General features: G+C 37.6%; 1 protein-coding gene across 2 annotated transcripts; it reads left to right on the top strand.

Moving 5' to 3' along the window:
• The first annotated feature begins 214 nt into the window (after positions 1-214).
• Positions 215-26,509, top strand: LOC104114812 (proteasome activator subunit 4). Of its 2 annotated transcripts, none has more exons than XM_009625345.4 (35): positions 215-551; positions 2,705-2,807; positions 2,893-3,005; positions 4,159-4,281; positions 5,420-5,521; positions 5,608-5,773; positions 5,985-6,101; positions 6,185-6,252; positions 6,340-6,441; positions 6,524-6,740; positions 6,890-7,120; positions 7,199-7,326; positions 7,467-7,584; positions 7,669-7,887; positions 7,975-8,130; positions 9,508-9,584; positions 9,736-9,944; positions 10,423-10,639; positions 10,727-10,806; positions 10,894-11,011; positions 11,099-11,269; positions 11,906-12,074; positions 12,152-12,195; positions 12,289-12,331; positions 12,421-12,563; positions 13,551-13,645; positions 14,032-14,927; positions 15,902-16,183; positions 16,263-16,358; positions 18,912-19,090; positions 19,354-19,435; positions 21,339-21,463; positions 24,926-25,018; positions 25,231-25,384; positions 26,277-26,509. In XM_009625345.4, exons 1-35 carry the CDS (start codon positions 391-393, stop codon positions 26,316-26,318), a joined length of 5,439 nt encoding a protein of 1,812 aa, XP_009623640.1. In that variant the 5' UTR covers positions 215-390; the 3' UTR covers positions 26,319-26,509. The 2 variants fall into 2 exon arrangements, with proteins under 2 accessions (XP_009623640.1, XP_009623638.1); XM_009625343.4 differs by having other exon boundaries at positions 16,263-16,367.

Raw genomic sequence — 26,509 nt, 5'->3', positions numbered from 1 at the left:
GGGAGCAGTCAAGTAACATTATACAAAATTAAAGGAAAAAGTAACTAAGTAATGGTTGTAAAGTTAATTTTAGCGAAAAACATCACTAAAGTCGTTTTAAATTCACAGAAGAAGGGAAACTTAGAGAAAAATAAAGATATAAATTATTTTAGAAAGTCCAAAAATGAAAAGTGGTTACTTAATATAAATGAGAAGAAAGAGATGGCGTTAGGCAAATTCCAAGCTTGATTACGGGTCCCCTGATGTCAAATTCTGTCTTGGGGAGAAAGAAAGAAGACCCTGGCTAGTGAAAACACTATATATTCCAGTTAAGGGGTTCTCTAATATATTGATTAGAAGATTCAATTCCTACACAAAAGAGCTTGCTATCTTCACAATTATCAGTAGAAAATGCACTTGTACAACGCCTGGCTGCCTCCCCCGGTAGCAGAACAGACAAAGGGGGAGAAAGAATCGTTTGCCAAAGTAGTGAAATCCGTTAAAGAATCATACAAGTCGGATGATCCCGATTCGGTTTACGCCACTCTTAAATGGGTTTCCGTTCTTGACCTGTAAGTTTCCATTTCAATTCCTAGTTTTTTTTAACAGAGTAATTCTTTGTATACGTAATTCCTGGTACTGAATTTTATTGCTCGTTGACTTTTATCACTCACTTACACAACCAATTTCAGTAATAAACAGGCAAAAGAGAAATAAAGCAAAAAAGAACCAATTTCATTTCATAAACTATTTGCAATTACAATCACGTGTATAAGCTCCTCCTTCCCACTTCACTGAGCTCGTGAGCCTTCTAACAAACTGATAACAATTTGGACAGCTCACCACGACTCAAACGGACTAAGGAGCTAGCTTTGGACTAAACTGATGTAATAGAAAATACTCTTTCCGTCACATTTTATGTGATGCAGTCTGACTGGGCATGCAGTTTAAGAAAGAGAAAAAAATTGTGAAACTTGTAGCCTTAAATATTTGCGTGGATTTAAATCATATCATTAAGGCTAAAATGAGAAGTTTAAAGTTAAATTGTTTGTAAATATAAAAATGTATCATTCTTTCTGGGACAGGCGAAACTGGAAAGCGCATTACATAATTAGGACAGAGGGAGTACTTAACTACTTCATAATTTAACTGCTAATGACTATCACAACCTAAAATGCTTGAAGTACCATTTCTGGATGCTACATCGTTTTACTCCCCAGTCTGCACTCTCTTTCACTTTCCTCGTCTGGGGTTTTTGAATTTCTCGAATTCGAGTAAACATGATTATTGTGCTGTCTTATATCTATTTGTCAGCAGAATCGAAAATAGAACGCTAATTGATATGATAACAAGATTTAGGGACTTAGCACAACAAATTTATCGCTTGCAACCTATGCAAACTTAACACGAAATAGAACATAATGGAAGAGAAAGATCCTTGTAAGAGGAACTACTTTTTGATATTAAGGCTTAGTCTTCTGGGTATGCTCAAATTAATCCAGTATCTGCTAGGAGTCGCAAAGCATGTTTAGCGCTTCGCCTCGCTTAGCGGGTGCTTCGGTGTCGTCATCAAGGCTCTAAGGCATACTTTCCTTGCCAATGAGCGTACTCTGGATTGGAAGAGGCGACACTAAACAATTGATATTTCACTTTATTGTTATGTTTTTCAATTTCTTTGTCCTTATATTTGTTATTCATGCTTATAATTATTAGTCTTAGCCTACACATACATATTTGTATTTTTTTCTCCATTTGCGCCTTTCTTCATTAAAGCCCATACTTTATTTGCGCTTTGCGCTTAAAGCCCCAACGGACCTTAGAGCTTTTTTTGCGCTTTTTGCCTTTGATAACACTGGTAGTGAATTTGTAGGGTTAGAGAACTTAATTTGTTGAAAATTGAAAGGTGACTGATCTAGAAAAGGGCATCCCGGTGCACAAAGCATCCCGGTGACTGATCTAAATGGAGAGAAAAATTTAGTGAGGATTCAGATAGTGAATCCCAACTAGATTGTGATTAAGACTTAGTTGGTATTGATTAAAGAAAAATTTCTTGCACATTAAGGCTTGGTTACAACTGGGGTTCGTCTTTAGTGTATTGTTTTACTTGACTTAGGGGAGCCTTCATACTTTTCTGCTGGCTCTTTTGCTATTTAATTTCACAAGTTCAGAGGGTGGGCTTTAAAATTTAATTTGTGTGGCTGTGCTAATTTTCTAAATGTGGATACTGATTCAGTAAGTTTTTGTTAGTGAAAGTACTGCAGAAAGAACACTAGAGGAGGTGGTAGTAACTTCTTGTTGCGACCTCCCAAAAGCATATGAATCTTTGTATAAGAAGTTGTAAATGGACCTTATCAAAAAAGAAGTTTTAAATATGGATTAACATACTCGATTGTGTTGTCTCCTATTTGAATCTGCAAATTTTAATTCAATAGAAGTATTTGTGATATTCATTAACTGATATATCTGATAATAGTTATAAAATTCTGGGCGTAATTGAACTCAAGTATTCTCTTATGCAACGTAAGCGCGTAGATAAGAAACCCTGATTGGTCCTTGGTTTTGTGATACCGATATGCATATATCCAGTTTGAAAATCACAATTTTTATCCATGCATGCAGATACAACTTTTTATGTCAGATATCTAGTCTGGAGTTTTTTTTTTGTTGAAGGGATACGGACTTGTGGAATTATATAAAACCTGCTGACTAATGGACTTACGTGCAGCTTCATAAAGGCAAAAAGTGAACTATCTCTGGAGGATGTTAAAGAAGTAGTTGAAGTTGGATTGGAATTGTTTCGTATATCAGAAAATAAACTTTATGCTCAGGTAATTTCTTCCGAAAGCTACATGTTCTTGCATATCCTTTTGATAGCAGTCTATTTACGTGGTTAAGGTCATTTGCTCTCATCAGGTTAGATGGGGAAATATCTTGGTAAAGGTACTGAATAAATACCGGAAAAAGTTGGCTTTGGAAGTTCAATGGCGCCCTTTATATGATACTCTGGTTCATACACACTTCACAAGGCAAGTCCCTACTTTTATTTTATTTTTGACCTTTTGTTCCCCAATTAACTTGCTTTTATTACCTTTTCTGTATTGACATAGTAATTAATTCAATGCATAGTAATTAATTCAATTTTGGTCACACTTAGGCCACTTGAATTTCATATCATTTTTTCCATCTGAATGCCTTAGCAGCTAATATACTGTCCAGTGCTGCGATTTAACCCCATGAGGTTTGTGAAACCTGATAGTTGCTGGTCAATAGTTTAGGAGTATGGTTCTACCCTTTCATGGCTTTGTAAACCTTATCATGGCTCGTGCTCCCTTGCAGTCGAATTGGCGTGATGTAAAAGTGATAAGAGGATTGAATTTCTTCCTCAGTCTTTGTATTTAAGTTCTGCATTCCCCCCCCCCCCCCCCCCCCACACACACACACACACAACTCTCTTGCTTGTAAGACCATACAGACCAATCTCAAGTCCCTATTCAAACAAGGCTAGTTCTGCAATGCCTTTTACCCTCTGCATCGTATTACCTACACCTGAATATTTGTATTGAGTTTAATTATTGAATTAGCAAATAGTTGAGGGTACTTCTCAAAATTCTCCCTGCCACTTTCAGATGGAGTTTGAAGATTCATCTGTTATTCTCTTCTTTTATAGCTCGTACGGGGTGCCTCATATCTCCATAAGATATATTGACGGCAGAGTAATTCAAATAAGCAATAATTCTTTTTGATGTTTTCTGTCAAGGTGTCGCTCACAATTTAATGAATGTTGGACGTTATTAGTTAATTTGGATGGGAAGTAAAAATAGGGATAATCAGCAGCAATTTTAGAATTGTAAGGAGTTTGCAAGAAGTGGCTTTATCAAAGCAATCACATACCTCAGGAAGTACATTCCTTTCTGAAGTCTGATGTTTATACGCGTAATATTTTATAAATCTGACTGCTCACATACTCTACATATTTCTGTCTTTTGGAAGATAGAGGCGATACATTTTTTTGGTTAACATTTTTACTACCATAACTAATGGGATCTGTATTAATCAGTTTATTACAAACCTAAATCTCATTGTTCAGATACTTAATATGTAGCTGTTATATCATTAACCGTGCGATTGTTCTTTTAGTATATTATATGCTGATTTGTTGAACTATTTTATTTGCTAAAGGAATACGGGCCCAGAAGGGTGGAGAATAAGACAACGACATTTTGAGACCGTTACTTCGCTTGTTCGATCCTGCCGGAGGTTTTTCCCTCCAGGTTCTGCATTTGAGATATGGTCTGAGTTCAGGTAACATTTTACTTCCTGGGCTTAGTCTCCAAGACTGCTAAAATTGACAGTAATGTGGGGTGTATATTGTACTTTATTTCTTAGGATCCTTGAAAGGGGAAGTTCTTAAAAGAGAAGCTAATGTTTCTGTTAGCGTGGAGTATGTAGTGATCTAACTATGAAAGATACTAGTTCATTTATACATGCATTATATTGCTCTAGGCTCATGTGATAATTATGGGTGGAAAAGAACATTTGATTTGTACATTTTTGTTTGTATTTTAAGCTACTTTTCCTTTGGCATGCCATTATTCATGTGAAGACTGGTGGATTTGGAATCCTTTAAGATAATTGGAGAACTTGGCTGACCTTATGCTGACGGTCAGATCCAGGTCATTGAAATCAGAATTTTGCGCTTTGCACAATCTGCATATCATGGTGAACTTATGGGTTTATTAAAAAGTGTTAACTTAGAGGGATTATCTAATTGAAATTGGAATTTCTTGTGTGGTTTACACCTTTTTGGGGCTTGAATCCTTTTTTGGGACTATGAATGAATATGTAGGACTTCACGTGCACTTTGAAGCTGTTAGTCCCTCATTGGTTGCAGGATTGGGTTGTAGTATGGTCTTGGGAAATCCTCCCCTCAGAGCTAGCTCTGGGGTTGAGTTAGGCACAAGGCCCATTTCTTCACATGGTATCTGAGCCAAATCCATTGATTCCTGTTGTTGTTTTTCTCAATGTTGGCCCCCTGGATTATGTTATCCACGTTCCAGTTCTCGTCCTATACGTGCAGGGGTGGTGGTGGTTTAGTCTGACATTAGTTGAGGGAACAAAGTGTTTCCTTATATAGTCGTGTGCAATCTTCCCCTCATGAGCTAGCTTTTGGGGTTGAGTTAGTCTCAATATCTTTTTCTTCATAGAAGCATTCCTAGGATACTTTTGTGATACTTCATTTTACTAGTCATAAATTTGTATTATGATAGTTTTACAACTGATAGATAAATTTTTTTTTTTTTTTTTTTGGCAAAGTTGTGTCCACGTGGTTGCTCCTGTGAATATCATCTAATTACTCTATGAATGAAAATGTTAGGAGTGACTGCATTTTCCTTGGAAATTTGGCTTGTTTTGGTCCTCATTAATGGAAAGCATTTTGCAGATCTTTGCTTGAAAATCCATGGCATAACTCATCCTTTGAAGGTTCTGGTTTTGTAAGATTGTTCCTTCCTACCAATAGAGACAACCAGGATTTCTTTTCTCAGTAAGGACGATCAACTTATTCTGAAAATCTTTTCACTTTCATTTCACTAGATGAGTAAATTGATTTTCTTTTTGGTGTTATGACAGCACATGGATTGCTACGTGTTTAGCCCACTGGGATTCAGTACCAAATTCCCAGTTTTGGAACAGCCAGTGGGCCTCTGTTACAGCTCGTGTGATAAAGAACTATAGCTTCATTGACTGGGCACATTACTTACCAGATATTTTCAATAAGTACTTGAATATGTTTGAGGTAGGTTATGTTGCATAGACTTTTATCGTGCCGCTTGAAGAAATTTTCTCGGCAACTGAGCATGTGCAGACAAGTCTGTCTTATTACTATGCCTTGTATACAAAATCATATTCCATCATATATGTACATTGAAAGGTTTCTTATCTTAGGAAGAATTGAACTCGTTGGCATGCTGTTTCTCACGTAATACTTCATTCATGCTTGTTCACAGGTTCCCGTTGCAAATGGCAGGGGATCTACTCCATTCTCTGTGGATGTTCCCAGAAACACAAGATTCTTGTTCTCAAATAGAACAATCACTCCATCACAAGCCATTGCGAAATCAATAGTAAGCTCACTAATATAAGTGATCATAAGAAAATATTTGCATATTGTCAAAATGACCCTGTGTTTTTGTCAACGTAAATACAGGTTTATCTACTAAAACCTGGTAGTTCTGCGCAAGAGCATTTGGAGAAATTGGTCAACCTCCTGGAACAGTCTGTTTTCTAGATGGATTTTATATCACCTTGCTTTCGCAAATTTTGTCTTGCAAATTTTGTAAACCATCTCTTTTTTTGTTTTAGGTATTACCATCCTTCTAATGGTGGTCGCTGGACTTATTCCCTAGAGCGATTCTTGTTCCACTTGGTAAATACATTTCAGAAGCGCTTGCAGCATGAGCAACAGTAAGAATTTTTAATCTATCATAACAGCTCTAGATACTACATGGAATATGTTGCCTTAATCTGACGGTAAGACTGGGCTCAGGAGAAAAGATGATGGCGAGCAGTCTGAAATCTTCCTAGGGCAATCAGAGAGGGTTGCTTTTGTGATTTCTATTCTCAAGCTAATTGATCGTGGACAGTATAGCAAAAATGAACATCTTTCTGAAACAGTTGCAGCTGCCACTTCTATCCTTTCATATGTTGAACCATCTATGGTTCTTCCCTTTCTATCATCTCGCTTTCGTATGGCCTTAGAGACGGTGAGTTTGTTTAAGAAAGAATCTTGGTAATTTTGATTCACACTCCATTTTGAACCATTTAAAATAGATAGCTCCTGTGTGGCTGAAGAGTTAATATTCTTTGAGTTAGACTGATGATTTTACCCCCTTAACTACAATTTTCCGAATAGATGACAGCCACTCACCAGTTGAAAAGTGCTGTGACGTCTGTAGCATATGCTGGTCGATCTCTTCTCCTGACTATGTCAGCTTCATCCATGGCTTTGGACATTGTTGATCGTTCTGATTCACTTGTTGACCTGATGATGATTTCCTTGTCTAATGCATTACTTGGGATGGATGCCAATGACCCACCTAAAACCTTAGCAACAATGCAACTAATTGGCTCCTTATTCTCCAACGTAAGTACCAATATTAGAAGTTGCTTCCTAGTTTTGGCTTGATCCACAGAAGATTATGCTTATTTATCTTACCTGCAGATGGCTATACTGGAAGAGACTATGGACCAGTCCTCACTCATGCCAGGATTTCACTTTTCAGAATGGCTTGACGAGTTCTTGTACCGCTTATTTTCGTTACTTCAAAACTTGGAAGCTAACAGTGTTGTGTAAGTAGCACTTAATAGATTCTTCTCACTTTTGTTTTGTCATATTTTCCAAATTAATGCTACAAACTTGAGCACTAGTAATTGGAGTCAATTGTATATCTCGCATAAGCTCAAGGCTGTTGTCATAACTGGTGCTTCAGGAATGAGGGTCTTCATTCACCAGCAACTTCAGGAACTTTCCTGGTAGAAGATGGTCCATTTTATTTTTGCATGCTGGAAATCCTGCTTGGGAGGCTTTCAGAATCACTATACAAGAAGGTATTTTTCCTGGATTTCAAAATGATTGTGATACTTCTGAGAATTACAATTTATACTGATGTAAACTTCTATTTTACTGAACAGGCTCTTAAAAAAATTTCCAAGTTTGTCACAACAAATATTCTTCCTGGGGCAATTGCAGAGGTTGGATTGCTATGCTGTGCCTGTGTTCACTCTAACCCCAATGAGGCAGTTTCTCAGCTTATCAAACCACTGTTGGAGTCTGTTATATCAGCCTTAAAAGGAACACCTGTTACAGGATTTGGTGGAAGAGGAGCTTTTAGAACTTCTGAATCTAGCAAGGTTCTCTTCTTTAACTAATGGTTATTACAACATGCTTCAGGATCGCACTTAACAGTCTGCATTGATTTCTCATTTTGAATTCTCCAGGCTAAACCAACGGTGTCTCCTGCTCTTGAAACTGCAATTGAATATCATTTGAAAGTTCTATCAATTGCAATTAGTTATGGAGGTCCATCACTTCTTCATTACAAAGACCAATTCAAGGAAGCTATTTTTGATGCCTTTGATTCACCATCTTGGAAGGTTTTCTTTCAACTATATATCCTTTTTGATTACCTTTTTCTTACAAACCCTTGATTGTACCCACATTAGTCAAATATATAGGTTGCTGTCTCATTATATGGTGTTGGACAATCCCATCTCTTGGGTTAGCTTTTGGCTTGAGTTAGGCGTAAGGTCCACTTCTGTAGCACGGTATTGAAGCTCGACTCATCTTTATTCTTGGTTCCCCAATGTTGGGCCCTTAGATTATGTTGTCCGTGCTCTAGATGTCCAACCCTGGGCATGTGGTGCGTGCTTGGGTGTTAGAGTTGGTAGATATATGGGTTGTTGTCTCCTTATATGGTTTTTGACAATCCTTAGCTCATGAGCCAATTTTTGTGCTTGATTAAGCCAGGTCAATTTTATTGACAATAATTATCTCACAAAAAAAGTTATAAGCCCTTAATTATGTCATTTCATTTGCAACCTGTGTCGGTTATTCACCCGTCTTAGAAGTTGATACTTCTTAGCTTTTGTCACTCCTTGGTCATGAACTGTTTGATTGTCTTCTAATACTAACCTTTGCACTGGGTGGACACTCTCTAACTTCCTCACTCTCGTGGACTGAATTAATGCTTTTTCTTTTTGGCGTTATAAGGTTTTATACTTGAAACATAAGTAATCTTGCGGTAGCACGGTCACCTAAATAATCATAATTCCAGTAACCCCTCATGTTCCATCTTCCAAATAAATGATCCTATTAGGGATTGCAGCCTCCCATCTGTTGAAAACCAAGGTGCTTACAAAGATCATGGAGAACACTACCTATTGACCAGCAGTGTGGTTTGGTGATCAAATTGTTTTCCAGGTCCTGGTGATATCAGATTTATCAGGGGAAAGAGTTTATATGATTGACGTATATATGCCCAAGGCTCAAAATAAGAAAATAACCAAAAAAAGAAATAAATTGCCTAAAGCTTAGCAATTCTCTTCATTGAGGATATAGTTGATTACGTCTACATTGCTAACATTAAATGACTTGTAGATGGAGCCAGATGATTGTTATCTTCTATTCATTTGTAAACATATTCTGTAAAGATCTCTCTGGTATATTCCAGTTACCTAACCTCTTGCCTCCTGTGCCTCCCATCCCAAGAACAAAAATCCAAGAGAGTCTGCTTCTGCACGCAATAAGGAAGCATATCAGTCTTTTTCCTCTTTTCTCTGTCCGTCTCCCTGTTTTCACCTTCCATGGCTTGCATTGGGGTAGTAGTAAACTGAGAATCACAGCGAATAACATATACGGAGTATGTTATTTTTCGTCCAGCCAGTCCACGTAGACCGTGTTCATATGAAGCTTTCAGCCATAGTATTCTTGGTCTTTGAACTTTATCTGATAGGTTTAGTGTTACATGACAGGTTAATGGTGCTGGTGACCATGTTCTCCGATCTCTCCTTGGAAATCTTGTTCTTTATTATCCCATCGATCAGTACAAGTACGTGAAAATTTTATCTGGTTATGAATTTTATACATTCACCACGCAGTTTTTCCCATTTTATTTTTCGGTTAGATTATATGGGACAACCGTTTTTTACTAGATAGTTTTCATGCATGTAACTTTTGATTGCACCACTTCGGGATACCAGGTGTGTTTTGCACCATGCTGCTGCCCCTGCACTGGAGGAATGGATCAGCACAAAAGATTTTACTGATGATAAACCCTGTTTATCCCCTACGTGGCATGTCCCTTGCGCTGAAGAAGTTCATTTTGCAAATGAACTCTTGAAGCTGCATCTTGATTCTGCTTTAGATGACCTTTTGAAGATATGCAAATCCAGAATCCATTCTGATCCAGGTAACTATGATTTTCTATTACATTTCTGATTGTTGAAAGTGCAATCTGCCAATCGAATGAATCATAAATCTCGTGATTGATTGACTTTATGGATATTTTCTATTCCTCTACTGAATGGAGGCATAGTGTTTTGTCGAATGGTACTTGTGTAGATCATTAAGATCAGAATGAGTATTAGGTGTTGGTTTCGATATGAAGTGGTACTTGCATAGATCATTAAGCCCGGAATGAGTGTTAGGTGTTGGTTTCAATATGAATGTAGGGTTGGTTAGATGAATTCTCTGTATCCATTTCGCGCTATTCAAGCCCAACGCATGTATCATTTGCTTAGAAAAAGATATAATGCATGCATGGAAAAAAAAGACAAAAAAATAGTTGAGAGTTGTTTACCTTTTCTTTTTCCAGTTGAAAACCTGCGTTGTTTATTTATCTTTTTCTGTAAGTCATTGGCTTACTGTCTTTTAATCTTCAATTGCAGGTATAGAGAAAGAACACTTGAAGGTGACCCTTTTGCGTATTGATTCGTCACTTCAAGGTGTTTTATCATGTCTACCTGATTTCAGGCCATCCTGTAGGAACGGGATGGCTGAAGAGCAATCTGACATTCCTTTTCTAATTGCTGGAGCAACTGGTTCATGTGTTGGCACTATGGAACTACGAGCAAAGGCTGCTGATGTTATTCATGCAACCTGCCAGTATTCACCTTAATCTCTTCTATATTTTCTTGCTTCTTCTCTCCCTTGGGTTACATATGGTGAATTTGATCACTACTGTTGTCACAGATACTTGCTGCAGGAAAAATCAGATGATAGCATTCTGTTGCTGCTTCTGATTCGTATAATTGATTCCTTGGGGAACTACGGTAGTGGAATCTTGTTTTGTACAATCTTCTTTTTCTTGTTATGGGCCTTTCGTAACTTGTACCTGAAGTTATTGAGATGGTCAACAGGAAGTTCAGAATATGATGAGTGGTCAAATCACAGGCAGTCCTGGAAACTAGAATCTGCTGCCATAATAGAACCTCCAGTTAATTTTATTGTGTCATCTCATTCGAAAGGGAAACGAAGGTAAATTTAGCTATGCTTTTGTCTGTAGGACTAAGGGTCATATTGAATATGTCGTTTTCGAATTTGAAGATAATGCCAATTTTGCAGGCCTCGGTGGGCAATTATTGACAAAGCATACATGCATAGTACTTGGAGAGCCTCACAGTCATCATATCATGTCTTCCGGCTGAGTGCGAATGTATCTCCTCCAGAGCTTATCATTCATTTGATGGATGATCTTCTTAATCTCTCTTTGCATAGTTATGAAACAGTCCGTGGGTGAGCTCTAATCTTTTACTCCTAGTATCTGAAAAAATCTTTGGAATTTGGATGATTGTCTTAAATGAGACACTTGCAGATCTGTGATCATAAGTTCAAAGATTATGTGGCGGCTGTTACAATTTTGTTCAGGCTATCTCAGTGTATGATTATCTCCTACCTGATGTGGTATTTGGTTGACTTTTTCTTCATGATATCTATCCATTATGTTCTCTTTGCCTTAAATGAGGTCAAAGTATTACAAATCATTGAGTTTAACCTACAAAATATTTCTTCATCCACTGATAGGAGCTCCACAATCACTCTATGTTGGACATACTTCTTTCCTTTAAACCTTTTGCTCATTCACTTAGTAGCCTATATATTAGTTAAGTGATGAAGCTAATATAATTCCATGCTATTTTATTATGTTGTGGAACAGTCATGGAAGTAGAATAATGATATCATCTTTGAGTGATTTAAGCAATTCAACGAAGTGTACAAACTGTGTGCTTATCTCACATGGTCTTTGTCTATCAATCTTAATTTTCATTGGAAAGACCACTGTTGTTGATTACTGGTGATTTTGTCCCATAACCAAGTTGCTTCTTCTGGAAGATTTATTGTATCTCATCTATCTACTCCCCATTTTCTCAGACTTGCTGGAAAATCTCTTTTGAAGATGATGAAAAGATGGCCCTCTACAATCTCAAAATGTGTTCTCAGTCTCAGTCAGAACTTGAAGAATCCTAGCTCACCAGAATATACAGTCTTAGGTTCCTGTGCAGTCCTTGCAACACAAACTGTTCTCAAATGTTTAACAACGGTATTGATCTTCAGACTGCTTGCATTATTTTTTAAGAAGTGAGTACCTGACTCTGTTTTTATTCTTCATGAATCAAGGATTTGAAGACACTTTCTTCTTTCCTGCTTGGAATTCTGTCAAGGTAAATTCTTATGCTTGCATCTGCTTAGCTTGTGATTCCTTGTAGCACAGCGTTGAGTATTGACTGTGTGTTACTGAATCTTTATTGCTCAAGCTCCCATCATGAAACACTAAAAGCTCAGAAAGCCATCAACGAGGTGAGATATACATTCTAACTTGAGTCTTTCCGTTTCTCCTTTCTATGTTGACAAAAGAATATTTACTCTTTTAATTGGGTATCTGACAGCTTTTTGTCAAGTACAATATCCATTTTTCTGGTGTATCCAGAAACATGTTTAAGGTATCAGGCAATTCAGAAGGAACAGATTTCACAGTCTTGGTTTCTGAGATAGGTTCTCTGAGTTTTGAGAGTTCCAACTTGCATTGGCGGTAAGAAATCTTTATGTAACGTCCTCCTACCCCCTACCCCCCCCCCCCCCCCAATTTAGCTTCATAAGTTCCTATAAGTTTATTTATCTCCATTAGACTAGTATACATAGGAATGGAAATAGGGTTGGGTGTGGCAGGTTTTAACTTCGCTGCAACAGTGCTGCTTCACACCGTCCACTTCATCACACAAGCTCTTTCTATAGGGCAGGGTGTGACAGATTTTGACTTCCGCTGCAATAACACTGCACTACACTGTCCATTTTACCGCACAGGCTCTTTCTCCCTGCAAAATCCCCGTCCATACTGCCCCCTGCATGCTGCAACATTTTTCTTTTTATTGATCTTTCGCTCAAGCATAACTATTGAACAATAAAACAGATCAACAGAGTGCTTCACGCTTGTCAAAAGATGAAGGAATTGAAAGTAGATATCAAAACCAATAATTGAATTAAAAACCATTAATTTCTTATTGTGATCTAAGATGCAACTCTATGAAAGACGTAGCATCTGCACTTTATGTCTTCTTAATATCTGAAGAATACTAAGCTTCACATTAGCTTGTCATTTTCTCTATTTTGTGTGCCACTGGAGATTTATTTTTAAATAGAGAGTTGCTGGTTGAGACACTTCAAAAAGGGTTCAACCACGAATAATGAAGGCTAGCTGTGGGCAGTGGATAGTATTGCCACTGCCACTGCCACTGCCAGTGATGAACTTTGATTGCTGTTGTCATGAGAGATGAATGGATGTTTAGAGACGTCGAATCCCTACTTCAGCATTTGTCCACATTGCCACAACCACCCCTGCCCCACAATTTTCTTGAAAGGAATATTCTCTCGCGTGACCTGTCTTGACTGCCATCACTAATTATTGAAATGTAGATGAAGATTAGCTGCAGAATTATTTTTGTCTTTCTGTAGTCAATCAACGCCTTTTTTTCCTTCTATGCATAAATAAAAAATTCTGTTGTTCTTCCATTTCTTTCAGGTACAATCTGATGGCTAACCGAGTACTGCTGCTGTTGTCTATGGCTTCCAGAAATGACCCTAAATCGTCCTCCAAAATTCTGAGCGAAACTGCTGGTTAGTTAAGTTTGTCCTTTGATCTTCTTTGTTTTTGCTTCAGCGCATTCATTATAGAACACTTCTGCTGATATTCTTGTTCCCTCACGAGGCAAGAAATAACACTCTTGGTATATATATATATATATATATATATATATATATATATTTGATCGCTATTCTTCTCCTTCTGGTATTCTTGTTCCCCGAATGTAGTTTAAATTGCATAACTAGCACTCAAAATGGTTGCCATCTGCAAAAGAAACTTTCTTTTACCAAGGAAAAGGGTAAAGAAAAGCCTCAGTTGATCTTTGATAATTGTGATCTAAAGTAAGCAGTATTATCTTTTGTGTTTAAATTAATCTTCGGATTTTCAGAATTTCTCATCTTATGATTAATCTTGTCAGGTCACTTCTTACAGAGTTTAAAAAGCCAACTACCGCAGACGAGAATTTTGGCGATCTCAGCTCTAAATACTTTGCTGAAGGAATCACCTTACAAGCTCTCTGAAGACCGGCCCATTTGCTCTACTAACAGGCAGGATAAATCCAAGTCTTCTCTTGAAGAAGCTTTAAGTAACATATTCAAGGAAAAGGGTTTTTTTAACGAAACCCTGAATAGTCTTTCTCATGTTCATATTATTGACACCGATAGTGCATCTTCTAAAGGAAATCATGGAACCTCTTCGTTTCAGAGTGTGGCCGACAAATCCATCACCCGTTTTTATTTTGAATTTTCTTCATCATGGCCTCGTACTCCCAATTGGATATCTTTGTTTGGAAATGACACTTTTTACTCTAGCTTTGCACGAATTTTTAAACGTCTAATCCAAGAATGTGGTGTTCCTGTTATACTGGCACTAAAAGATGCATTAGAGGACTACATAAATGCAAAGGAGAGGACAAAGCAGTGTGTTGCTGCTGAGGCAGTGGCAGGTGTGCTACATTCTGATGTTTACGGTATTTCAGAAGCATGGGATAGCTGGCTGATGGCACATCTTCAGACTATTATTCAAGCACCAACGGTTGAGTCCATACCGGAGTGGGCAGCTTGTATTCGTTATGCAGTTACTGGAAAAGGAAAACATGGAACAAAAGTTCCAGTTTTGAGACAAAAGGTCATGGACTGTTTAATGAACCCCTTGCCTGAAACTGTTAGTACTACTGTAGTTGCCAAGAGATACATGTTCCTTTCAGCTGCATTGATAGAAGTTTCCCCACCAAAAATGCCAGTTGCTGAACTAGAGCTTCACTATAAGCTTCTTGAAGAATTGCTTGGCAGTATGAGCCATTCATCTCCACAAGTGAGTATTCAACATTTCAATTACAGGCTTTGGATCACAACCTATTATTTTCTCTTTTCCTGTGTTATTTTTCTGGTTATCTTAAAGGTTGCTTTGGTACATAAGCCATTCAGTATTTGATTTAATTGCCAAAGAAAGCCTAAGGACTATCTGGCAATCAACTCAAGTTGCATACCTCTTTGATGAGTTGCTTTGCTGAATGCTGACAGTTCTTTTCCTTGCTCAACCATTTTTAGTTTTACAAGCTCAGCTGGTTCTTCTCAATTGATCTACAGGAAAGACAAGCTTGTTAGTCTCAGCTTTTCCAGATTAGTAGGTTCAACTCTGAGTATCACTGTTGGGTCCCTTCTTAGATTTCTTAAAATATTTTTCTTTTATAACCTTTTGGCACTTCTTATGGTTATGGCCCCACACCAGACCTTGATCCCATTGTTTTTGTACGTCGTCTCTTTGCACCTCGAGGCATCATGACCCCACGTACATTCTCTTTGAACTTTCTTCTTTCCAAGTTGTATATACATTGAGGCTATATCCCAGAAATAATCTCCGCTTTCATCTGTACTCCTTGCGTCCAAAATTGTTGACCTCTGTGAGTTAAAAAAAAAGGTGATATTTGACGTGTTCACAAGAAATGATTTTGGCTATACTTTCTGAATGTATAATGTTGTCATTTGTAAATGAGAACATTGTAACTTATAGTTCTTCTCGTCTAGTTTCTAACAAAAAGTTTATCTTCAAAATACAAATTTTAAGTCTGGAAATTGGTAAAATTGACCACCAAAATTAAATAAGATTAAAATTTGTGACTTTTTTTTTTTGGGGGGGGGGGGAGGGAGGTTATACTTTCAAAGGTTGACTTCCTATTAACAACATCAGGTTTGAATCCCTTTATCATTTCTTCAGCCCCCTCCAAAGTCTTCTGTAGAATTTGTTGTCACTAAGGTCACAACTAATGAAACGGTTTTCTGGAACAGGTGAGAGAATCTGTTGGTGTCACCCTCTCTGTTTTGTGCTCAAACATTCGGCTTCAGGTGTCCCATAATCAAGTTCATCCACAAGAAGTAGGGACAAGTAATGTGCACAGGAAAGTAGAAGCAGGGAATTGGGATCATTATCTAGTAGAACGAGCGTCTGAGCTTGTGGTGAAGATCCAAAGTTTTAGCCAGTCAGACACTCTTGATGTCCAAACGGACAGAATTTCTGACAGTGGAGTATCAAGCGAACAGTCTCATGATGATGTTAAATGGATGGAGACGGTACAGTCAGCCAAAAGCATCTACTATAATTTTTGCTCCTCAGACCTTTTATTAATTAGCTTGTATTTGTGATGTGCAGCTATTTCATTTCATTATCTCATCTCTGAAGTCTGGAAGATCCTCGGTTCTGCTGGATGTTGTTGTTGGTCTTTTGTATCCCGTAATATCACTACAAGTAAGTAAGGTGTGCAATGTTGCACCATTTCTGATGCTTGTCTTTTTTAGTTTTTTTTTTTTTAAAACATTTTGAATGGATGAAATTGCTGTTTGAAGAACGTAACAGATACACACTTCCCCTCCATTTACTGATGAAAATGGTAAAACCTGTATCTGAGATATCTTGGAGAAAAGAAAACTTGGATTTTTGTTTTTGGTGAAAACTGATGGAAAGCATCTTGTTAATCTCGTTTTTAAGAGGTTAGGCTTGATTTTTCTATTTTTTCTTGGCTTTAAAAACTGCTATATTTTGCAGTTCCCCTCCCATTTGACTGGTTGATCTTTTTCTTGGTTGATCTTTTTCTTTCTTTTACCAACTACATATGTATACTGTTGGAACTGGAAGGATGCTTTGCTTGGCGTCGAGGATGGAAAAAGCTATGAAGGCAGATCTTATTGGAAATAAATGATTGGGTTTAGTTGTTTCGGAGTTGAAAGATAAGAGGACCTACTTTGATCCAAATTAATAGGCTGAAGACGCTGAAATATTAAATTTTCTTCTTCCTTCTCATCATGGCCCCCAAGATAGCTTTTTTGGAGTTACTGTTTCTACAAAATCTAGATGGTTCAAGCTTTTCCAAATGAGCAGTATTAAGTGAGACCTGAGCAAATAACTTAAAATCTTCTCTCTTTAAGGGCTTAAGATTCTAGATGAGGTGGCACCAAAAAAATCAATGTGGTATCAAATTTCAATAATTCAATTCTAGTTGCCCTTCATCATCCTCACATGCCTAAAAGAGTCCAGCCTTTCATATTAGTGGTACTGGCGAACTGTTTAAACAGATAAATCTGTCAGGTTTAACAGCTTAAGCTTTTAGAGAAGGTATAGCCACATTATTTATCAATATAAAAACTAGGCAAAATGGCCTCATGGCCACTTAAACTTGCACCGGATTGCCAACCCGGTAAATGAACTTAGGAATTTTCCAGTTTAGCACCTTTACTTTATTGAATAAGGACTAATAAACACATCCGTCTGAGCGTGTTCCTCAATCGCTATGACATAAATGACATATCATATGCTTAACCTTTTATAATTTGACATGTGTAATTTGCAGGTCCCACTTTTTTAATTTCAATTTATCAAAATTTTAACTTAATTTTTGTTCTTTCTCTTCTCCTCCACTACAACTTAGACCAACGAGAAACTCATAAACTTGCAAAAAACTAAATTTGGCTGGAGAATTCGCCGGTAATGTCTCTGGCTGGCGATGAATAGTTCGCTCTCCTTGTTTGTCTATTTTGTTAATTTCTAGTCACCATCTCCGCGCAAACACCTTTTTCCATTTAATTTCAACAACCTTAATCACCATCTCCATCGAAACCCTCCTTCCCACCAAGCCCATTGGCATAGAGCAAACAGATCAGAAATGGCATTTCAACCCCGTCGTTAATTTTTTTCTTAAAAAAAGGAAAAGAGAGGAGCATTGACCAGATTGGGAAGCTAGCTTCTAATAGTGACCATATCGGAAAGCCTGATGTGAAGAACATACTCCAAAAAGAAATACTCCAAACACTTAATGTGAAGAACAAAGCCTTCTTTTTCGCCAGAACTTCATAAAAAATCAACATCCCTATCGAAATAATGACCAGATCGGAGAAATTGATGTGATTTTCTTCTGCCAAAATTTGTGTTGTGGGTTAGCTTCTCCTCTCTAGATCCTTATACTCAAAAAAAAGAAGCTCTATTTCCTTTTCAATTAAAGGTTAATACCGAAAAGAATGAGAAGGGGTGGGGAGGAAAGATTTGGGTGATGATGGGATACAAAAAAAAAAAAAAAGGGAGAAGGGGTGGGAACGAAGGAGGTGGGAGGAAGAACGGGGAAAAAGGGTGCCTATTTATTCTTTTTATCTTTTGTTATATATTAATAGATTTTTATTTATTTAATATTTTTTTAATCCAAACTACTACATTCACGCGCTATTTAAGTGTGATTTGCACGCAGTTTCGCCATGTCAGCAATGTTTCCTCGACGTAAGCATGATCAACGGTCAGAGGTGTTTATTAGTACTCACTCCGTCAAGTACAAGTGTTCAAATGGAAAACTTATAAGTTTATCTACCGGGCTGACAAATGGGTACAAGTTTAAGTGGCCCGGAGGCCATTTTGCCTAAAAACTATTGCGCATAAACTTCTCCCTGTCGAGTTTTGCTTCTAATTCTCTCAGATGCTCTACTTCATTATCTTTTGCTACTGACCTTGAGCTTGTATCCTATTAAAGTAGGAGAATTGCAAGTCTCTTCTTCCTTCATGTTTTGGTGATATTTCCGCTGTATACATCATCCAGACCATGTAAAATCTTGCATGTGTAGTTCTCTTAATTCGTTCTTCCAGTTTCTAGTCTTTGATTTATAACTACATATAAAGTAGGTGCTAGTTGAAATGGAGTGTTGTTCAAACAAATGATACTGAAAATTCAAATACTTGATATTTTTGCAGCTGTTACACACGTGAAGAATTGATACATAAGTAAGTGCATTCCTCTTATGTGATACTGTTGATTTCTTGTAGGAGACATCAAACAAAGATTTGTCGACCCTGGCCAAAGCAGCTTTTGAATTGCTAAAGTGGAGAGTTTTCTTGGAGCCCCATTTAAAGAAAGTTATACTCACGATTCTTTCTTTAGCCAATGATGCCAATTGGCGCACAAGATCTACAACTCTGACTTATTTGCGGAGTTTCATGTATAGGTATGATCTTTTCATTTTGATCTTCATGCTCCTTTTCCCCTCCGTTGAAAAATTTCCTTATTTTGGTTCTTGAAGAGAAAATGAGGTATTTTTGAAAGAGAAAATTGAATCACTTTGAATTGAATCATCATCATTTTTACTTCAACCTCAATCTTCAAGTATAACTCACTGTCTTGTTCCGGTGGTCTACTTTAGCCAAATAATGCAAAAAGGCAACTTGTAATGTCCTGAGAAATGAAGTGCTCTATTGTTGCATCATACAGGCACACTTTCATCCTCTCTAAGGTGGACAAAGAACAGATTTGGCGAACTGTCGAGAAGCTACTCACAGATAATCAAGTTGAGGTTAGTTTTTGACTAGAGTACATAAATTTTAACTGACATATTTGAGGTATCAACTACGTAAATCATTTGAATTTTGTGCATTATCATTTGATGTCTAGGTTTGAGAAAGTAAGTAATCTCTCTGATGCTCTTTGCATGTTTTGTGCAGTGGTTGGTTTGGAACAAATGCATTATTTTCTTAAATTTAGTGGGTCATGTTTTATTACATATAATAGAAAAGGATAGAATGCAATTTTTCTCTGTCTATCCTATCATATCCGGCTAAAGGTAGGCATGGCCCCCGTGGAGGACAAAATGAGGGAAGCGAGACTGAGATGGTTCGGCTATGTGCAGAGGAGAAGCTCAGATGTCCCATTAAGGAGGTGCGAGCGGTTTTGGTGGGTATGAGAAGAGGTAGAGGGAGGTCTAAGAAGTATTGGGGAGAGGTGGTCAGGCAGGACATGGCGCCGTTGCAACTTACCTATGGCATGGCCCTTGATAGGAGGGTGTGGAGGTCAAGAATTAGGGTAAAAGGTTAGTAGGTAGTCGAGCGTATCTCTGATACGGACAAAGGGTATTAGGGTTAATATGGTAGTTTTTTACCTTAGATTGCTAGTATTTCATGGTTTTTTCATATTTTCTTCCGCTTCGATCTCCTAGTACCCTGTTGTTGTTACAGCTTGCTATTGCTACCGCTTCTTTTCATCTACTTCTGACTTTGTGATTGTTGTTACTATTTTTTTGGCTTATTTGTTGATATTACTTGTTTCCACTCTTTCTTTTCTCTTTCTTGAGCTGAGGGTCTATCGGAAACAACCTCTCTACCTTCCCAGAATAGGGGTAAGGTGTGCGTACACACTACCCTCCCCAGACCCCACTTGTTGTTGTTGTTGTTGTCTATCCTATTATATGTTTGATGCACCAAAGGGCAACCTTTTTTCAAAGATCACCCTTGGTTATCGTATTTCTTATCTGATTCTATATGGTATTACAGAACACATCAATTTCTTGTAGGGTCGTCCCTCTTCTATTGCTGTAGCCTGAAGGTGTCTCGCATGCGTAAATTGGTACCATGAGCTTCTCTAAATATTGTTGGTCCAGCTCCGGTTGCCTGGTGATGAGACAGTTAGGATACTGTTGCATCAGGGGAGGCAATAATTTATGTAATGATGATATAGGTGATAGATGTTATGTGTTTGATTATAGTCCTTTTCAACCATTCATGTTCAGGTCAAGTGAGATTATCATCATTTAAGGTTATTGGTGTTTGAAAGCTCTTTTTATGTAGCTTGAATTATGATTGATTATTGCCGCCCCATTCCACGTAGGATAGGTTAAACTTGTTTGAATGGTATATAAAGCTTCATGCTCTCACTACTAAGAACTTGCGCCTTGACTTCTTAGTCAAATAATAATGAACCTAGCCGCTAAGGATAATCTCGATGAGTTGTTTGTCCTTGAGGTTTGACTTGATGCATTACAAAATAGGACCAAGCTCAGGGGAAACCAGCCAGAGGTGTGGGAACTAACTGCCATACCAGATCAAGCATTACATCACATAAGTGGTGAGCCATCTCTAGAACCGCTTGCTGGTCCCTGGCTGTGCCTAATTGAACATCAGGACTTCAACCAGTAGAGAATATGATATCACGTCCCACATCAAATAAGAAACACTTATGTAATGTAAGGCATGCTTTCTGTGTGTAGAAGTTGGGCCTGCTCTACGTGCTTCTTTGTTGTTAAGATGAATTATGTGTAAGTGGTAAGTGCATTATTTCTTGAGAAACAAGACATGTGCATTTTAAGTAGTCTTGTTTTATCGTCTTTTATAATTAAAATAGCTTTAGTTTTCCCTGATTACATAAATATGGAGAATGTGTTGTGTAAACAAATTCACTTGGATCCTTTTGAACATTCTTGTCAGGTGAGAGAGCATGCAGCAGCAGTTTTGGCTGGGCTAATGAAGGGTGGGGATGAAGATTTGGCCCAGGATTTTCGTCATAGAGCTTATGTAGAAGCAAGTATCATTCAGAAGAAGAGGAAACAAAGGTTCTTTTCTTGTTTTAGTTTTACTCAATTTTGCCTAGTTATAATTACTACGTTCTTTTCATTTTGTTTGGTTATCTCTGATGATCATCCTAGAGAGATCAAGCCTATCTGTATATGCTCATCACTGATGATCATCCTGAGAGGTCAAGCCTATCTGTATATGCTTACACCATTCACCTGGCATGGGCTTGCTAAGTCATTACTGATGATCACCCTAGAGAGATCAAGCCTATCTGTATATGCTAATACCATGCACCTGGCACGGTCTTGTTAATCATTACTGATGATCACCCTAGAGAGATCAAGCCTATATGGGGTTGTTGGTCAAGGGACATATATATAATGATTAAGAAATGTATACACTTGACCGACAACTTTATATTGGTAAATGGTTTTAGTATACAGAATGTTTTGATCCTAAGAGATGACTTAACAAGTGAAATAGCATAATGATGATCAGATAGGCCAGCATGGCCTACTCTACATGAGTAATAGTCACGTTAGTGCACATATTTGATCTTGAATTTTAGTGGCCTTGTCGTATCTTGTTCTCCGTTTCTCAGTTGCACGATATACATGTTTCCACTTCTTTTTTCTTAGCACTACAAATTCAAGGAATGCAAATAGTTAGAAATAGGAATTTAAAAATAATTTAGAAGTTAACAAGCTAAGCAGGATTTAGAACTTTCAAAGAAGTCAAGCTACACATTAGGTAAGAAACTAAACCCGTAGCAATAATATAATGGACAACCTAAATCATACACTAGTATTAAGGAAATTACTCTGCTAAACATACCGTAATTAGGGAAAAAGAGTCTACATGTAGAAGCTAGATACTTTAGTCTTTCAAGGGTCCTTACATGTTAATCATCCAATAGTTAGAAAATATTACAAGACATTTGGTATTTTATAGGGCCCCAAAATTAAAGTAGGCCAAAAACAAAAAGACCCCAAAATGGGAAATCCATCCCGAAACAGTCATGCTACGAGCATTGAGGGTGGATTGCAATTGCAACACTGTCTTTTGAGTTGCTTAGGTTCCTTTAGGTTGTGATCATGTGTTGCGATTGCAACTTGATTTAATTGGCTGGTCTTTCAGGTGCTATTATACTGCGATCGTAACTCTTCTTGTGAGCCATCTTGACAGCATTCTGTTTAGCCTATCCATTTGTTCTACAACACGGATCCCTCTAGTGCGATTGCATGTATTCATGTTAGTCTCATAGTGGTCTCCAATCTGCTCCTTTGGCCTCTCCAAGCTCCGGGTTGGCTTTGTGTATGCCCAAGGCTCTCATCTTGGGCTCTGGATGTATCTCAAGTCAATGAATTGGCCTTGCTTTTTCTTGAGGAACTAATGTGGATCCTTCTCGGGTGCTCTGTTTTTCCTTGAAGATTTGTAGCCTCATAGCTTGAGATATTGTTAACGGCTTCTTTGGAGTAAGGTCCTCATCCGCGGGGTTTGCATGTGGATCGCCATCAGCCCCTCTCTCTTCAAATAGATTTGTCCTTCATTGCCTTTATCAAGAAGTGTTAAAGTCAGAAATATTAAAAGAAACACTAACCCCATACTCACCCTGTTAGTCAAGCTTATAACCATTGCCATTGATCTGCTCCAACACTTGAAAAGGTCCATCACTTCTCTGGCCGATCTTTGCCCTTCTTGAAGGAAACTTCTTCTTCGTCCAATGAATCCACACTCCTCAAGCACCCGGTTGAAAGATCATTTGCTTCCTTGATTGGTTCGTCTTGGAAGTATACTCCTTGGTTCTTCATTTCAAGGTGCGCCCTAGGTTTGTCATGTAGCCTTTTCATCACTTCGTCTTTTTCTTACCATCAACACTCAAGATCTTTTAGTAGGAATATGAAGTAAATCAAGAGGGGACACAGGGGATTAAAACCATAAACAAGTTCAAAAGGGGTAAAAAGAGGTAGACACATGCATTGGCCTATTAATAAAATGAGATGTTCGGTCCTTTGCATCGGGTGAAGGTAGAATTACTGCTTCATTGGTTTGAACCACATTTTTTAGCCATTTTCTCTCTCTCTCTCTCTGTTTCATTTTTTGGGTTCAAGTAATTGAACAGAAGAGAAGGACTGGAGAGCAACCAAGGTCTAGTGGTCAATGCAGTGGCTTTAGAACCATGAGTCTCAGGTTCAAATCCAAACGGAGGCAAAATTCCATCTTTCCAATTTTTGATGGATAGAGTTACTCGATATATGTGTTGTGGGAGGTAGCAGGTATTTTGTAGAATTAGTCCAGATGTGCGTAAGCTGGTGCACACACCACAATTATAAAAAAAAGAAAAGAGAAGGAATAAGTGATTCAAGCAAAAAAAAGAAGGGGAAAGTCAGATTGCACTAGAATTTTAGATTCAAGGTTTGGACAAGACATAGTGAAGGAAGAAACATGCATTTGAGTGGGGGAAAAAATTAAGTTTAGAGGAGATAGTATAAGGTTGGAATGAAGTTATAGGTGTGGGCTATGCGATATTGGCGAAGGAGGATCCCGAAAAAGACGCACATGTCGGAGTTGCGTGCCACCCCAAGAGGCTGTGGTGGTGTGTATGTTTTACGGGTGCAAATTTCGATAGTGGGCTTCTAGAAGCTGGAGCATCCCTGAGCTGTTTCTGGCAACTGGAGATCTTTTTCTCGGTACTTTTTAGGGATTTCTCTTTTCTTCTTTTTTCTCAAGCAGAAAAGGGAGAAAGGATATTAAAAGAAGGAAGAAAGGATTTCTTTTTGGATTGGAGATTCAAACCCTTGGCTGTGATACCATGTAAAGAAAAGAGAAGAAATGTTGAAGAATGAATTGCTTGATTATTCCCTCAAACATGTTGGGGTTTAATGGTGTTCACAACTAATCCTAAAATGGAAAAGAAAGTAATTCCTATTCATAATTACACAATCATGGGGATTCTAAATCTTTCCCATCTTTACAAGGAATGTGCTCTTGTCAAATTCTTAACAGTTACGATCTACAATCTTCTAAATCAATGGTGGTATCGGGAAAGCTAGCATGTATATAATGTATACATAAGCAGTCCTTAGTAGATCATCATCCTGCTAATGTATTTGTTTCAAGATCAATGTTGGATGCTTTTATGCTCCTATTTTGGGTCTTGGCCTAATTTTTTGCTGGCAATCATAGTGATAATGATATATGCATGCACTTGAGGAAATGAAGATGTAAATGTTTGTGGTTGTTGAACAGAACTCATGATGATCCTACAATTTGTCTGTTTTTTTTTGGCTTATTCATCACTCTCATTTAGCTGCTTGGGGTGCTGACAATTTGCACTTGTGCGTTTTGACAATATGGTGTGTGGTTACATCCTTAGAGAAGTAGGGTGCCGGAGGGAGAGAAATTTGATGCTTATGTGTTCTGTGGGTGAATGTGTTGCATGCTTCTAGTATTCCTGATGACTGATATATGCCCTTATCCATTCAAATTTGCAATTGCAGAAGCATGCGTTCTGGACTATCCGCAGCATCCCTACATGGACGGATACTTGCTTTGGCGGCTTGCGTGCTATCAGTTCCTTATGATATTCCCAGGCATGTCCATTATCTAGTATAGTTTCATATATTCGAAGATATATTTCACTATCAGTTCCTTCTGATATTCTCAGGCACATCCATTATATAACACATATTTTCATATGTTTGAAGATATATTTCACTAAGTGTTATCTTAGGAAGTTCCGGTTGTATGGATTACTCGAGGGAAATTTTACTCATTAGTGACAAATTGTCAACTTTTATTGCAGTTGGTTGCCAGAACACGTTACATTATTGGCTCAATTTGTATCTGAACCATCACCTTTAAAATCTACCGTGACAAAAGCTGTGGCAGAGTTTCGGCGCACTCATGCGGACACATGGAATGTTCAGAAAGATTCTTTTACTGAAGAACAACTTGAGGTATGTTTACGCATACATTTATTGTCATTTTTGTACATTTAGCAGATGTATGGGTTCCGAATTAGGTGATATATATGTGTGTGTGTGTGTTCATAGTATATACCCGAGTAAAAACCTATATTCAAACAAAAAGAGTTTGACATGTATATATATGGTCCGACTTGATAGCACTGAGTGTAGTTGTACTCACCCAGTTCTAGTTACTTAGATCCTTCTATGCACAGTCTTTTTGCCGTCCAAGGTTTAGAGTTGACATGGACAATTAATCCCTTCGAAAGTTTATCTACGAATGGAAGGTACTAAAAGTTTTCTTGTAATTAAAACCTTGTTAGACTTAGACATGAGCTTCTCTTCTTTTTTGGGGGGGCGGGGGGCGGGGGTTAACGGTTGTAATTAATTATAATTTATGGGTTAGCTTTTAATAAAAATTAAAGTAGAGGCTCTTCTAAAACTTTCTGTAAATTCACCTTGAAAGTCCGTAATATATATACTTGTTAATAGAGTTTAATCTGAGTTAAATAGTTTAAAACAGTATTTGATTGTCCTCGGATTGTTTTTAACTTTTTTATTCATGTGTAACTACTTTGAGAATATTATAATCTAAGTTATGTGTATCTTGAGAATCTATTACAATGACATGGTTGAGATCTTATTGCCAAAAGGCTCTATATTGAATTCCATCCAAAAATAATTACTTGTTGAATGTGAAAATGAAGTATTTTTTTAAGTTTTAAATAGAAGACTTCCATTTTTTATATTTCAAATCCTAGTTCCAGACGGGGATCAGATTTATCAGTACAGCTAGTACTTAAATAATTTTAAACAAGCCACCCTTGTAATTGATGTAATAGCTGCTTTCTTAGCTAACAAGATCGTTTGCGACTTCTTGCAGGTTCTGGCTGATACATCATCGTCCTCATCATACTTTGCCTGACATACATGGTTTGCCTTACATGAGAGATAGAATAAAGATAAAACAACGAGAATAATAGGCGTTTTTCTTTTGAGTTTGACCATTAATGAAATTATATTCTCTTTTTATTTTTTGTTTCATTGTTCTTCTGATAATGATGACATTTTTGACTCAGCCTCTTTACATATTAAAAAAATCTAATCTTCAGATGA

Source organism: Nicotiana tomentosiformis, chromosome 7 (assembly GCF_000390325.3).
Source record: "Nicotiana tomentosiformis chromosome 7, ASM39032v3, whole genome shotgun sequence".
In the NCBI taxonomy this organism is placed as follows: Eukaryota; Viridiplantae; Streptophyta; class Magnoliopsida; order Solanales; family Solanaceae; genus Nicotiana; species Nicotiana tomentosiformis.
Note: the sequence above shows the minus strand (reverse complement) of the source record. Positions and strands in the feature narration are given on the sequence as shown.